General features: G+C 36.8%; 1 protein-coding gene across 1 annotated transcript in view; it reads left to right on the forward strand.

Moving 5' to 3' along the window:
- The window catches only part of LOC137390936 (C2 domain-containing protein 3-like), a 46,793-nt gene extending 30,552 nt beyond the window's left edge, over nucleotides 1-16,241 (forward strand). The window contains 15 exon segments of the mRNA XM_068077273.1: nucleotides 125-223; nucleotides 1,159-1,344; nucleotides 1,674-1,814; nucleotides 2,937-3,045; nucleotides 3,184-3,445; nucleotides 3,528-3,685; nucleotides 6,405-6,543; nucleotides 7,193-7,426; nucleotides 7,940-8,082; nucleotides 9,416-9,525; nucleotides 11,207-11,539; nucleotides 12,913-13,596; nucleotides 13,762-14,013; nucleotides 14,118-14,503; nucleotides 15,526-16,241. Of these exon segments, the coding sequence (XP_067933374.1) occupies nucleotides 125-223; nucleotides 1,159-1,344; nucleotides 1,674-1,814; nucleotides 2,937-3,045; nucleotides 3,184-3,445; nucleotides 3,528-3,685; nucleotides 6,405-6,543; nucleotides 7,193-7,426; nucleotides 7,940-8,082; nucleotides 9,416-9,525; nucleotides 11,207-11,539; nucleotides 12,913-13,596; nucleotides 13,762-14,013; nucleotides 14,118-14,503; nucleotides 15,526-15,636 (3,347 nt within the window). The 3' untranslated portion in view covers nucleotides 15,637-16,241.
- Nucleotides 16,242-16,432: the final 191 nt, after the last annotated feature.

The raw sequence follows: 16,432 nt of genomic DNA on the forward strand, positions 1-16,432 counted from the left end.
TTTGTGCTTTAGTTGTTAGTGTAACACCAGAATATGGTTAGTTCAGGGTTAAATGGCTGTGCCTTTTATCGTCAAATCACAGACCTGATTACACAGAAGTTATTAATAGCCTATTTGGTTGTAGACTCTGTTCTCGATGACTGCCCTGGAGTTGCCCCTTCGACCGACATATTGCTGGGCATTTCTTCAGTCCCCCTCACCGATCTTCTCTTCCATAAAAGTGGTTAGTGCTGTTATTTTTGTTTTGAAGTCTTATTATATGATGAGTTTTTTGCTGTCTTGTTCTTCTAATAGTTCTAAATGCAACTGCAGGTGATTACTTCCTGCAAGTGGTCGCTAGTATATCAAGAATTTGAATTAGTCTATCTAAACAAGCGCATAAAAAATATTCAGCATTAGTTTGTGGTCACCTGTGAAGGGGCTAACAAATAGGGGCGATTTTATCGCATGCATCTTGAGGATCGCGGAGATATCGCTGCACTTTCTGGTGTGTGCCCAAAACCTTGCGCGATTCATCAGCGAGGGGTAACGCGAGTACATAAACAGACAATAACATTCTGCGTAACCAGTTTCTTCGGAGTTGTTAAGAAATGAATAAGTAAATATGGTGCCTTTTAGACAACGGTGTAAACAACTTTTGCTATTTATATATAATGTGCTATAGTAGTTTTAAAATTTTTTAATATAATAAAGAATAATTATGTACCATTCTCAAGATGGTCAACCTGCGCAACTCGACTCCCAAATGTAGATTTTCAATTGGGTATCTTTGTAATTCTTGTCTGTTGCGTCGTACAGGACTGGCTATGCTTTTATTAAATCTATGAACAGTTCAGTGTTCATTTTGATGATGTTTCAATCATACTAAAATAGCAAAGTGTTTTTCTGTAAGTTGGTAAATGTTCACACGAAAAAATTAGCTGCCAGATCACTCTCTTCTAGAAAAAAACAACCAATCCAAATGCACCTCGCGTACGATAAAGTTCTGATTGAGCGAGTCACGCGTTATCGCTCAGCATCAACTCACCCAGCATGCGATAAAGTTATGATTGAGTGAGTCACGTGTTATCGCTCAGCATCAACTCACCCAGCACAGATTACATATCACCTAGTGTGTTTGCGCCTTTAGTCTGTGTCAAGAGGTAATATAACCCGCAGGTATGAAGGGCTGGTACCCAGTTAATGCCCCTCCAGAGCTCTACACCACTACTCAATCACATGACCCGATGATGGGGGCCATCAGAGTTCAGCTCAAACTCACCGGCTCTCAAGATATGGCTAACATTGTTGACAGTGCTTCCAGAATGGGTTATCAGCTTCCTAGTCCTGGTCTAGACACTACAGGTATTTTACCCCTCAACTGTTCCCAAATGTTGATTACCACCAGCATTGTATTGATTCTGTGATTGCTTGTTGGTCTCAAGGTTAAATTGTTTCTAAGGAAGGGGTGTGTATAAACCACCCGCTAGCGCATTGATTTCTTAAAATGCAGTGTCTATTTAGCTGTGCCAGAATGATTTAAAGTAACCATGCCCAAATGGCGAATCTTGTTCTAAATTTTTTGTGCACCTTGTAAATCTGGCTTTTGGAACTTATTTTCTAATTGCATTTGCGTTTATTATCAAACATTTTCTATGCCAGGTATTTTTGTTATAAAATATATTTATATATAGAGGCTGTCATGGATGAGATGACAGAGGTAAAGATAGAGGTTGACTGGTTTTCGGTGCCTGTCTGGGCCATTCTCAAGACACAAGAGGATCATTTACCATTTGGCACAGCCTGCTACATAAAGACTTCTTTTTATAATAACGGTAGTATACATCTGAGCTTGAGTCTTAGCCCTATCGGTCTGTATAACATCTAGCACACAGTTCTCATATGTACCTCTGACCTTATCAGTCTGTACAACATCTAGTACACAGTTCTCATGTGTACCTCTGACCTTATCAGTCTGTACAACATCTAGCACACATTTCTCATGTGTACCTCTGACCAGCTTGCAGTAGATATGAAAAAGATTTTCTATGGCGCCTTACAGTGCCTCGCGTTGCGTGTTCACAACTCGAGTTGTGAACACGCAACGCGACTTTTCAAAAGTAAGGTGCAATATATTGGTATTACGGTAGGATAACCGTAGATCTGGTTATATTAACAATGGTACATCAATAGGCACCCGTTAACTAATAGAAATTAAACTATGTATGTATGTACTGTAAAAATAGAGCTAAGGGCGAATTATAGTGTGCCGAGTTTGCAACTCAAGTTGTACAACTTGAGTTATATTTACCAACTCGAGTTTGTAAATATAACTCGAGTTGTACAACTCGAGTTACACAACTCGAGTTCATCAACAATCCAGGCCGAGTTCTTTTAACAGCAACTCGAGTTCAACAACTCGGCTTGAGAACATCTCATCATTTCATTTTCTTTAGCTATATTTTCTATATATGGAATTTATTTTGGTGCATCATTAAATGCCGTTGAAATAATTTCTATGTTCATTTTCGGTGTTCATTCAGTTTCTTTTCAGGTTCTAGAGAGATAACTCTTTTTTCATTTGAAAAAAAAGTGGCCCAGCTCCAACATAGATTGTTTTTTAGTTTGCTTCTTACATTCTACAATTGTTTTTGTCTCATTATATTTATAGAAATAAATATGCGCAAATATCGCCAATATATATAATTTAAATGTGTATATATATTTAAATTATTATTATTAAATTTCTGTAAATGTTCTGTAAATGAGACACTCCAATTACTCACTTTGCTTGTTTTACAAACCCGTGTTAGTTTTGCGTAACACAACTCGAGTTCATTAAAAACCCAGGCTGAGTTGTACAACTTGGCAACTCGAGTTGCGAACACGCAACGCGAGGCACTGTAAGGCGTCATAATTTTCAAAACGTTGATGTAATTTTTTTTTTCTCATGACAGATGTTGTGTACTCACAAGCTCTGCAGCTGTCTGACAAGGGAGACAATTTTGAGTGCAGGTGTGATGTTAGGCTAAGGTACATGCAGTCAGCCAGCACCTCTTTTCTCTGGTAAGATTAATTGCCGTGCCAGTTGTACCTTCTTGTCCCCGTGTGGAATTATTTGAAGTTGTGTAATCTGTTTGGTTCCTTGACTGGTTGTACTATTGGTTTGTGAGGAAGGCTATGTTGAAGGTTGTCCTTTTATAGGTACTTGTTTGATCAACCACTCGAGCTAGAGCTTTGGTTATCAAAAAGACTGGGCACTACGGAAGAGGAGATAACTCCTTCAAGCTCAGACAGGTACCTTGGCAGTGCACACATCGCTCTGACAGAGCTCAGCAAGCGGAGGCGGTGCACAGTCAATGATGTCTATCCTATATATAGACTCTGCTCTGAGCGCATGGGCCGAGCCCTTGTTCAAGTACACCTCACCCGGAGACCAGTAGAAGATGTAGGCATCCATGAAATGGTAAGTTTCGGTTTGTCAGCTATGAAGGTTGTCTGTTCAAGGTCAGCAAGGTCTCTTTTCATCCTTATATCTTGTTTTCCAGAAAGTAACTCGTAAATTGAAGTTAGATACTTCCGCTGCCTGTGAGTTGAATAGTTCAGGGTCATCGGATCAATCTTCAGAGGAGGAGTCACTCGATGAGGATATCATAGAAACAATGATTAGCGTGGAGGAAGCAAATAGACTGTCTATTGGACAAAGGTAGCAATTTCACCCTCACTCACTAAGGAGCTCATGCTAAAAGACTAATTTAAATATTAGACAGAAACCTACAAGGAAGTGATAATTAGCCTCTAAAAAGAAATATATTTTCCATTTCTCTAATCTATTTCATATTTTTTTCACTATGGTGTATCCATAGAGTTATCTCCCCCTAGAGTGATAACTGTGCCATCAACAACACGAGCGTTTCCGGTGCCAACAAGGAGAGTTTAGGCCACGCCCCTTTTTTGTGCTAATCACTCGCAGTGATTGACAAAACGATAACATCAGCCATGAGAATGATCATGAATTTCCACAGTTAGGATAGTAATTATTGCTCTTATTAAAGAAATGTTGATTATAGTTTATTACTCTAATATATGCTTATTATTTAAAGCAATTCAATACCTACATGCATTGCAAAGGCACTGAATAGATAGTGTTAAGTAAGTGAGTTAATGCAATCAGTTACTCCAATGATATACAGCCCCCACGCATGGGGGGCTGTATATCATTGGTTACTCATAGATAAGATAGATAATCATACTGGGGTTGTATTACATTGGTGTGATGGGAAGCTAATCAACTGCCATCAACTGAAAGTATTGACATTGTATGGTGATAGAGTGATTCATTGACACCACAGTTCACAAACAGCCCTTGCATGTAATATTAGATTTCAATACATATCATCAATCAAATACATAGACTAGGTTAAAGCAAAGATGTCCACTAGTTAGTGGACATCTTTGCTTGATGTAAGCAAGCAAAAAGTTTGAAAGTTAGAATGGCAAATGTTGCTATATGTTAGATAAAAATAAATTATACCTAATCATACTAAATTGTAATTATTTAAAAATAAAAAATACTTTTTTATTACTTTATTTATTAAATAATTTTTTATTGTAATCATAGCTAAACAGATTATATTTAGCCATCACTTGCTAATTATTTCACATTTACATTTAAATACATTTGCAGTTTCATTTTTCTTCCTAATTCATGTCAACCAAAAACTTCTTTCATGATATGAAATTTAAAAGTTGTAGTTGTTTGAAAAAGCTTGAAAACATTTACAGTTGTTCTTATTCCCTCTCTTCTCTTCATTTATTTCAATTACACAAAACACTTCTCATAATATGTAGTTTGAAAGTTAAAGTGGCAAATGTTGTTATATGTTAAATAAAAATAAATTGTAACGTACTTAATTATACTAAATTATAATTATATAAAAATAAAATAGACTTTTTTATTATCTTATTTATTAAATAATTTTTCATTGTAATCATAGCTAAACAGATTATATTTAGCCATTACTTGCTAATTATTTTACATTTAAACACATTTACAGTTTTTTTTCCTAATTTATTTCAACAAAACACTTCTTTCATGATATGAAATTTAAAAGTTGTAGTTGTTTGAAAAAGCTTGAAAACCTTTACAGTTGTTTTCTTTTTGCTCTTAATTCATTTGAACTGCTTGAAAATATTTTCTCATGATATGAAATTTAAAAGTTAGAATGGTAAATGTTATATAAAAAATAAATTTTCTGTCCAGACTTTTTTATTACTCGGGCAACTCGGGTAGTACAGCTCATAGTTGATGGCAGTCGATTAGCTTCCCATCACACCAATGCAATACAACCTCAGTATGACTATCTATCTCATCTATGAGTAACTGATTGCATTAACTCACTTAACACTATCTATTCAGTGCCTTTGCAAGTCAAGTAGATATCAGGGATTACGTGTATGTCACAATTTCCATTTCCATAATTCATTTCCATATCAATTCCATAAAATTTCCATAATTTATTTCCATATTAATTCCATTTCCATAACATTTCCATAATTCATTTCCATATTATTTCCATTTCCATAACATTTTCATAATTCATTTAATTATTATTATCCATTTCTATAACATTTCCCTATTTCATTTCCATAGTATTGCCATTTTCATAACATTTCCATAATTCATTTTCATATTATTTCCATTTCCATAAAATTTCCATAATTCATTTCCATATAATTCCATTTCCATAACATTTCCATAATTCATTTCCATATTATTTCCATAACATTTCCCTGCTTCATTTCTATATTATTTCTATTTCCATATTACTTCCATTTCAATAACATTTCCATATTATTTCCATTTCAATAACATTTCCATATTTCTAAAATAAAATTTCCATATTTCTAAAATAAAATTTCCATATTTCTAAAATAAAATTTCCATGTTTCTTAAATAAAATTTCCATATCCATCTCCCTAAAATTATGGAAATATTTATGTTTATGGAAACAATGATATACAGGGGGCTGTATATCATTGGCTGTATATCATTGCTGTATGGGGCTGTGGGGGGTCGCATATCATTGATGGAAATGGATAGGAAAAAGTAAACATTTCCATAATATGTTTAGCGATCCCTGGTAGATATTGAATTGCTTTAAATAATAAGCATATATCAGAGTAATAAACTATAATCATCATTTCTTTAATATGAGCATTAATTACTATCTTAACTGTGCAAATTAATGATCATTCTCATGGCTGATGTTATTGTTCTGTCAATCACCACGAGTGACTAGCACAAAAAATGGGCGTGGCCTAAACGCTCCTTGATGGCACCGGAAACGCTAGGGTAGTTATCACTCTAGGGGGAGATAACTCTATGGGTGTATCTTTATTACAAATCCTTGTTGATGCGCTAGTTCTGGCACCATGCTGCACGTGAGCTACAGCCTGGCTGACAGAGAGCACACGACTCCCAGTATCCCCTCCTCTAGCAAACCCTGTTGGATGTATGAGAAGTGTGTGCGACTCCATCTACCGTCTATTGAAAAGGCCAAGGTAAGTTCTAATCTAACCTGTCGTACTCATTTTATAAAACAGAGCAATAAGTAGTTGTCTTATACTTCATACAGCTAGATTTGGTGATGTTATGCTGTTACAGTAAGTGCAAATGTTGTTTTTAGAATCTGTGCAAGGCAATGCGGACTTATGGCTCAACATTGCATGTAACTTGTATGACCACTAACTAGTTGGGAAGCTACTATGTTAACTGCCTGTAGCTTTCTCTTGCGCCCATGTGTTATAAATGTAAGATATTTTGGTCATTTGTTATTATGTAACAGTAGGCATCGATACTTTATAAAGTACCACAACTGTATGCATTGTCTTCAGTACATACAGTTAGGTTGCCTTTCATTTCTATACAAATGGAGAAAATACATGTTAAACCTTCCGGTGGTTTCCTAAAATTGTTTTATTACTCAGCTAAAAAGAAATGTATGATTGAAGTTGAATGTGTTTTTGCCACAAGTTATATGAGCACGTGAATAATACAATTTATGTATATCAGCGTGTCACTACTGCTCTGACAACATTATCTGTTTCGAGCTGGCCGTTCCTTCGTTAGTTTTGCATGATTTCTCTGGTAGGTTCACACGCAATGCAGGAGTATTATAGGCATATATCGTTAGGCCTTTTCTTTTTTCAGCATTTAGTTCTGAAACTTTGGTGCAAGACTGAGGATAAGGGCTCGCAGGTATTAGGTTTCACTACAATAGACCTGCGACCTCTACTCGCTGGGATGTCTCATCTCTCTGGTTGGTATAACATTGTTGACTTCACCGGGTTGTGTCAAGGTCAAATCAAGTGCGGCATACAGCCTCTTAAGACGCTGGAGAGAAGGAGTGTATGCGTAAGCACTCCTCCACAGCACGCTGTTGCCGTAAGTATCTTTTCTAGTCGCTGCTTCATTCCTGCTGTGTGGGTCATAGCTTTGACATTGCGTTACCATTGTTGTAGAATAACATGGTGTGTTGCCATGGTAGTAGGGTTGAGATACTGTAAACAGCTTTCAATGACACTGACCGCACATGTATAAATAAAGGTGTGGAAATTGTGCATGTATTATAATTATATCTGTCTTTTCTCTTCTCCTTAACTCGAATAGTTATTTTAGTTCAGCGACATTTGCTGCTATAGGAAATGTATAAACCCTGTAGCCTGTGAGGTCCCTCTGCATGTTACACATTTGATCTCAGCCTATTAGTAGAGTTATGATTAATACCGCACCAAGGCATTGTGGAATCATTTGAGTATGCAAACAATATGGTTGGTGGAAAACTCAGCATTTGTTATTCTCTGATTGATTTCATTCGTCTGATTAAATATCAATCAGTAGCGTCCACTCTGATCATTGACACAATCAGTGATATTTGTCATCCTGATTCTTCTTTAGAAGTTGTCCTCTTCTCCTACTGATCAATACTTTACCCAGTCTGGCTACCCAGAATTCCCTAGTCACATTTCGAGGTTCACTGAGCAAAGAGTTCACCTGAATATACCGGCAGCAACTCCATCTACATCATCAGAGTTGCTCAGGTATCATATACTTCTAAGTAGCCCAGGAATAAAACAAGTTGGTAGATTCATCATCTAATTGTTAGATCTTACAATTGTTACCTAGAGCTAGCTTGCGTATCAGCCTGAGCACCAGCGTTGACTTGTAAAGTTCTCTTACAAGTAATTTCTTTTCAATGTCTGTTACCAATGTTTGCCTCATTTTATACCAATCTAGATCTCTAAGTCTATAGTGATTAAAATTTAGCAATGAAAAATCCACATGGCACTGGATTTGATCTCAGACTTTCCAGATCTAGATCTTAACCATTGGACTACGGCACCCAAGCGATAAATTATTCTCACGATTCATTATATCAGTTAAAATACTCACGCTTAAATCGCTTGGGGTCATTAACTAGCACGGCTGACAGTTACGCGTAACGGAACGATCATTAAAGGCTGGTTCACACGATATCGCCATATTTCGGCGTTGTTGCCATAATGCTTAGGTGATCGCCGATGATAACAATGTTCACACTATAACAAACCCATTCGTGTTTGCATCAGCCAACACTCCGTGACGTAACGCAGTGTTCTCATTTTTCTTTTTAAATTTTTGTGAAGAAACCTCTTGGTTTTTGCATGCTTAATCAAATACTAGTCTCGCAGCAACTGTCATAAACGGAAATAAATAAATTACGCTATCCGTGATCGCGGATTACTATCGATACGGCGATATAGCATGAACCAGCTTTAAACCGTCTGCAAGCACAGCAATTGTTTTAGTAAAGGTAAAGCTTACCTTTACTTCACCGTTACCTTACCAGGTAATTACCTTACCAGGTAATTACCTTACCAGGTAATTACCTTACCAGGTAATTACCTTACCAGGTAATTACCTTACCAGGTAATTACCTTACCAGGTAATTACCTTACCAGGTAATTACCTTACCAGGTAATTACCTTACCAGGTAATTACCTTACCAGGTAATTACCTTACCAGGTAATTACCTTACCAGGTAATTACCTTACCAGGTAATTACCTTACCAGGTAATTACCTTACGAGGTAATTACCTTACCAGATAATTACCTGGTAAGGTAATTACCTTACCAGGTAATTACCTTACCAGATAATTACCTGGTAAGGTAATTACCTTACCAGGTAATTTGTTCAAATTCATTAGGTTATTATTTTATTACCCGTACCCAGTCATTCGGCTAGTATAATACTATGTAATGAAAAACCAGCACTGTACATTCTGCACTATAACTTTGATGAAACATTTTCTGATAAGCATTGAGATTTTTAGCAAATTTTCGATTTCTTGGCATCAATCAGTCAGCACCAAGAACATCCTTACAATGTTGCAGGAAGCAGCTGTCAGAACTTGACATCATGACAAGCAATCTTAGGAAGAGGCTACACGGTCCTTCATTTTATACAAATGCTGAGCCTAATACCAGGGTGGAGACTGAGCATCGTAAGCAGCTAGTCACGTTACTGTAATACTCATTAGCTCTGCTTCCACATTCTATCTTTCTAACTAGCTTCTCCTTCTACATGCTGTCTTGTTAACTAACCTATGCATCATACATTCAATCACTACATGTTATCTAATACATTTGTGCCACTCCACTCCAAGGGTCATTCTTAACATCTTTAATATATGCATATTAGTCTCCGAAACCCACATTCCATCATTGTACACAATATGTATTAGTATACATGTATATAAATGCATTATACGTTATATGTATGCTCAATATACCGTAAAACCTTTAATTGACTCCCACCTCTATTTGATCGCCACTATTAGAGAAGGGTTGACAAATCGAGCGCCATCCTCTATTTGAATGTCACCTCCATTTGACCGCCACTTTGACAGTCTTTGATCTTTATGAACCCATAATAGCAAGTGATCAAGAGAAAAGTGTCCACTAAATCGTATTAAAAATGAATTATTTACATTCATAGCAATGAATTATCTTGTTGTCCAACTCCAAAGGTTTTCACTTTTTTCATTAAAATTTTGAAAACAACACCATAAAAATAATTACTGTCTCAGGCTAATAGTAATTGCTTGCTTGTTGCTTGTCTTGATAGTAGATGAATTACCAGTTTTGGGCCAAAGGTTACATTTAGCGAGCAAAACTTTTACGCGTTGCATTTGTGCTGAATGCAACACGAAAAAGTTTTGCTCTGCCAAAAAATTGTTTGGACCCTAATAACGACTAGATCGGCAGTGCAGAAGAAGAGTTGAGGAGAGAATATATTGTGGAAGGTATTGGACAACTAGATGTTCGTTCCATTAAAAGCAACAATCAGAACGCAGCTGCCTGAGCAAACAATGCAAATATTTTTGTTTTAAAAATTTAAATTTTTGTTTCTGCATACAATATAAGTATGGCTTGTTTATGGCACTTGTTCTTGAATATATATTTATAGCATTTGATAAATTATCATTATATAACTTATAAATTTGCAAATTTATAGCATATTATTTGATAGCATCGTTGCGGTAATCTGATCTGACAATTGATCGATGCTCGTAACTCCTTCTAATGCACATTAGAAGCGAGTTTTGGCTGCAAACTGTAACAAACATCAATGAGTGCAATGAGCTTTTACGCAACACTGGTAAATATAGATATAAAATAAAAATATGTCTTCAAAATTAAAATGAAATAAAAATCGAAAGCTCCAACAAATTGCAAAGCAGGACACAGGCTATAATATCATCAAAGGTTAATTGCAAGCAATAGATATTAACTGGTAGAGATACTTTTCGGTTTCTCAATGCTTAGGTAATATGAGAACTTTAACAAGTTGGAGGTAAGTTGGCAGATTTATTGCATCCAAAAGGTTTAATATCGCTACGTCGAAATGAGAGGGCGAAATATAAGAGACATTCGCGTTGCCCGTAAAAGGTCTGAATTTATCTTCCCAAAATTCTAACAAGCCATTTGAGAAATACAACGCCAGCCTCTACTTCAATGCCACTTTTAATTGACTGCCACTAGAGAGGAAGGGTTGAAAAATAGAGCGCCATGGCATTCAATTAAAGGTTTTACGGTACATAAATGTTTGCGTTTACTAACTTCTGTCTGCTTTAATGGTTTATTCCCAATAAAATTCAAAATACATGTATATGTGTTTTTTAGCCTCAGTTCCAGGCAGTCAACTGCTTAGCACTGTCAACAAGGTGCATAGCAATGTTTTGGAACTTGTTGAGCGTGGTGTCATCTCTACAAGCCAAATGCTTCCGTCTTCTCTCCTTCAAGCATCTCATGGAACTGGAGACCAGTCTCTAGAGCTTGTTACGGCTAATAGTTTGCCTCCAACCGGAACCAAAACAGATGAGGTTGCTCATGAGCCTTTGCAACATTCAGAGTCCGTCTCAGTTTCCCCTTTCACCTCCAGGACTCCAGCTACATACAGCAACACTTCAGATGATGAACAGTTTAGTCCGCCAATATTTACCAGAAACATAGGTGGTAAGTGAATAAAATAGATAGAGAGGGTAAGTATATGCAATAACTTAAGTGGTAAGTGAATACAATAGATAGAGAGGGTAAGTGTATGCAATAACATAGGTGGCAAGTGAATACAATAGATAGAGGAGAAAAGTATATGCAACAACATAGGTGGTAAGTGAATACAATAGATAGAGGGGGTAAGTATATGCAATAACATAGGTGGTAAGTGAATACAATAGATAGAGGAGATAAGTATATGCAATGACATAGGTGGTAAGTGAATACACTAGATAGAGGGGGTAAGTATATGCAATAACATAGGTGGTAAGTAAATACAATAGATAGAAGGGGTAAGAATATGCAATAACATAGGTGGTAAGTGAATACAATAGATAGAGAGGTAAGTATATGCACCATCATATGTGGTAAGTAAATACAATAGGTAGAGAGGTAAGTCTATGCAACATCATATGTGGTAAGTAAATACAATAGGTAAAAGGGGTAAGCATATGCAATTACATAGGTGGTAAGTGAATACAATAAATGGAGGGGGTAAGTATATGCAATAACATAGGTGGTAAGTGAATACAATAGATAGAGGAGATAAGTATATGCAATAACATAGGTGGTAAGTGAATACAGTAGATAGAGGAGATAAGTATATGCAATAACATAGGTGGTAAGTGAATACAATAGATAGAGGAGATAAGTATATGCAATAACATAGGTGGTAAGTGAATACAATAGATAGAGGAGATAAGTATATGCAATAACATAGGTGGTAAGTGAATACAGTAGATAGAGGAGATAAGTATATGAAATAGTATAGGTGGTAAGTTAATACCATAGATAGAGGGGGTAAGTATATGCAATAACGGAGGCGGTGTGTCCATAAAATATCAAATGTGGTATATAAATGTACATACAATGAAGAGACAGAATAGTATCATACAATAGACTGAGATGATACTGCATATAATAGACATAAAAACGGTATATATATGAAATAGACATGGATATTAAGGTGATAATTTTATATAGTGGCCAATGCATGATACATACATACACGCAATAGGCTAAAGATGATAAATGCATGCAATAGACATGGAGATGGTCAATACACGCAATAGACAAGGTGATAGTAAATACATGCAATAAACAAGGTGATATTAAATACATGCAATAGACATGGAGATAGTAAATACATGCAATAGACATGGAGATGGTAAATGCATGCAATAGACATGGAGATACTAAACAGATGCAATAGACATAAAGATGATAAACGCATGCCATAGACAAGAAGACTCTTCCATGCAGTAGTATTAATAGATGTATATAAAGTCTTATAATAGATCTAGAAAGATATAGAATAGCCTAATTACTTGTAGATAAGGCTGCTGTCAGCGAAGAGATGTGTGAGAGCAGTGACTGGGCCAGTGATGGAGTGAAACACTTGAGTGACACTGAGAGCTCACCACCTTCCACCAGGCAATTTTCTCATGGAGAGTTGAACGGGGACATCATGGGAACTGTTACTAAAGATGAAGAAGCCCCTGGTATCAGGGGAGAGCCAGGGTCAATAGAAGCCACAGGATTCGGTAGTGCGACACACCCATCTAGGCTGAAGGTTGATATTAACGCTTCCGTGTTGAGTGAAGGTCCTTCTCAAGTACCTTCACTTATACCGTCCGAGCCATGTTTAAACAATTTGACAAATAGAGCACCTATAGAGACTACTAAATTGCAAAATGTCGAAGAAGAGGATATGACATCGCAGAGTACAATTGGTTCGATGTCAGCTAAATTAATTTCTCTAGACACGGTTGAGGATAAGCCAGCATATGAAAGTACTGATAAATCCTCTGTAGAGTATAGCTGGAAGACATCAGAGTCTGGGACTCGGATCACATCAGATGATGTAGAAATTCAAGGACAGAATAGGACTGATGACATGCAAGAATGGTCCGAAGGAGATACAGATTATGAAGAGGAGGAAGCAGTTTCCAGGACAATTAATGAGGATGTATTTCCCTCTGGTGATCATGGAGAGGATAGTTTGGGAGCTTTCCATGGTGCGTACTCATCCATATATCATTAACTAATTTTATAACTGGATTAGTCATGTAAATATGTTGATATAAGATGGCAGGGTTGCAGGTTTAGTGGTGGTTTATAAATACCATTGCTGTGTGAGTTTAAGAGATGCATAGAAGTTGTAACTTCAAATGTATTTGAAGATGGAGCTCAAGGCTTTGCTGAGAACACTTTAGGCTCAGCAGAGGTAATGGAAGAAGATCAGCGACTCCTTCCCTCTGTTGGTAACACTCCGTCTCATACCCCGATTGACTCTGACTATCATGATGCGGTTTCCCCTGACCTTCATCATGCTGTGACTGACATGAGTGTGAAGCCTCCGGTAACGTTGAGCTCTGCTCTGGTTCCTTCACAGTTGACCAGACATGGTGTACATGAAGAATGTTCATTCCCGAGTAAGCCAGTACTCTGTTCAAGTTGTCAGTTGTTAGGCTCATTATGAAGAACCTTTGCTCATCTTTCCAGGAGTCATTTTGTCACTGGATCATTGTGTTTGCAGCCTCTTCTAGTACTGCCACAGAATATGGTCACAGGCCACCACTTAACAGACCGCTTGCCCACACACATGCCAGAGTATCCATGGCGCCCTCTGACAATGTTGAAGTTAATGACCAGGAACCTGTCAACTTATCAGACAAAGCAGCGTGTGGTACTGGCGGTCTACCTTCTGAGCATGATGCCGGTCCTGCTGAGAATGATGCTGGTCTTTCTGAGCATGATGCCGGTCCTGCTGAGAATGATGCTGGTCCTGCTGAGCATGATGCTGGTCCTGCTGAGAATGATGCCGGTCTCGCTGCCTCTGCGCCATCGTTACCTTTATTCTTTCCCAGTAAAGAGGAATTAGCAGCAAAACTTAACGCTGCTAAATTACAGTCCAATACTCAGGTAGTTGGTTCAGGTTCTTCTAGCATATTCTAGTCGTGCGCGTTACATCTTTCTGACAGACAATCCACATTGAATTATGATCTGGTTAAATTGTCAAGGTCATCCTGTAGTTTGTCAATAACTTACACCAGGTACGAATCTACACTGTAGGCATTTGCACAAACTCTGATTGCTGTCTTTGAGAATCTTACGTGTATCCACTTGATCGTTAGTTACTCTAGTCTCTAGCGGAAATCACTCCGTGTTAAGTTGAACCACTGATCTATTTCAGAGGTTACTACCTGCACGTGTCTATATGTATTTCAGCCTGTATGTACATGCATTTCAGCTTGTATGTATATGTATTTAAACCTGTATTTACATGTATTTCAGCTTGTATGTATATGTATTTAAACCTGTATGTACATGTATTTCAACCTGTATGTATATATATTTCAACCTGTATGTACATGTATTTCAGCCTGTATGTACATGTATTTCAACCTGTATGTATATATATGTCAACCTGTATGTACATGTATTTCAACCTGTATGTACATGTATTTCAACCTGTATGTACATGTATTTCAGCCTGTATGTACATGTATTTCAACCTGTATGTATATATATGTCAACCTGTATGTACATGTATTTCAACCTATATGTACATGTATTTCAGCCTGTATTTACATGTATTTCAACCTGTATGTACATGTATTTCACCCTGTATGTACATGTATTTCAACCTGTATGTACATGTATTTCAACCTGTATGTACATGTATTTCAACTGGTTTATTATCCATTTCAAAATTTAAAATTGAGTTTTCACTAGCTTACTAGACTATATCGAGCAATGCTAAAATTATTATGTGACCTCATCAATCGCATGTCAATCTTTGTCGGAATCTTGTTTGTCTCTAAATCATCTAGTTACAACTCTCTCTGTACTCTCTCGCTCGCTCTCTCTCTCCTTTTCTGCTTACCTGACACATGACTGTTTTATGTTGATAGATTTATTTCAGTTATACTAATGTTTTGTAGGATAGATTTGCATTGTCCAAACGACGCATATCAGAGATAGCCAGGGAGCAGTGTGATAAGCCGGGTCGGACCAAGAGAGTTGCAGATATATTTAGTAGTCGGTTTACGTAGTCATCAGCGTATTTTTCATGTTTGTAACGACTTTTACTATTTATTTTATTTATTTGTCTCATCCAACCATGTGTCTAGCTCATGTCTATTTACTAGAATAGACATGAGCTCATACATTTGAGTCAGGTTTTGTTAATAGAGTTGTCTGTGCCTTGGTTTGTGCAATTCTTTTTATGGAAACTTCAGCAGCGTGTAAATACTATGCTAAGTGAAGGTCAATAAAGCTATAAAATTTCATTCTGAAAACCAACTTGTGTTTATCCTCTTTGTACACAGTTTTCTTTGGCCTATAGAATACGGTGTACCGCCTGCTGTTAACTTTTTATAATTTATACTGTTTATTGTCCGTTCGCTGTTGAAGCTGGTCTGTTTTTGTTGATTTACACATTCAATTGTACAGACACCAGGTTAGCATTTGCTGTCTGATACAACAACAACAAAACCTTTTCTTGGACTACTCACAGTTCCTGTTTTTCAAAGATTGACATTGCTAAATTCCTTAATTTATCTTTTGTGGATCTTACTCTTCCATTTTGATTTTTTTCCTTTTTGTTATATTGATTTAGAGATGATACTTGAAAGCAATTGTGCTTTATTAGAGTCAACCCACCAGTATATTTGACCGAGGTAGGCCAGTGGGAATCCTTTCCCTCATGAACGTGCTTCCTTCGATAAAAATGCAAAGGTTATCAAGTCTTTAAGTAAACGAATACATGAGCTGGTATGTTAAACGGGAATATTTTAACTGTCTTGCATAAGCTTTCTAAAAGGTTGACTTAACTGTCATATCTCATTA

Source organism: Watersipora subatra, chromosome 1 (assembly GCF_963576615.1).
Source record: "Watersipora subatra chromosome 1, tzWatSuba1.1, whole genome shotgun sequence".
NCBI lineage: Eukaryota > Metazoa > Bryozoa > Gymnolaemata > Cheilostomatida > Watersiporidae > Watersipora > Watersipora subatra.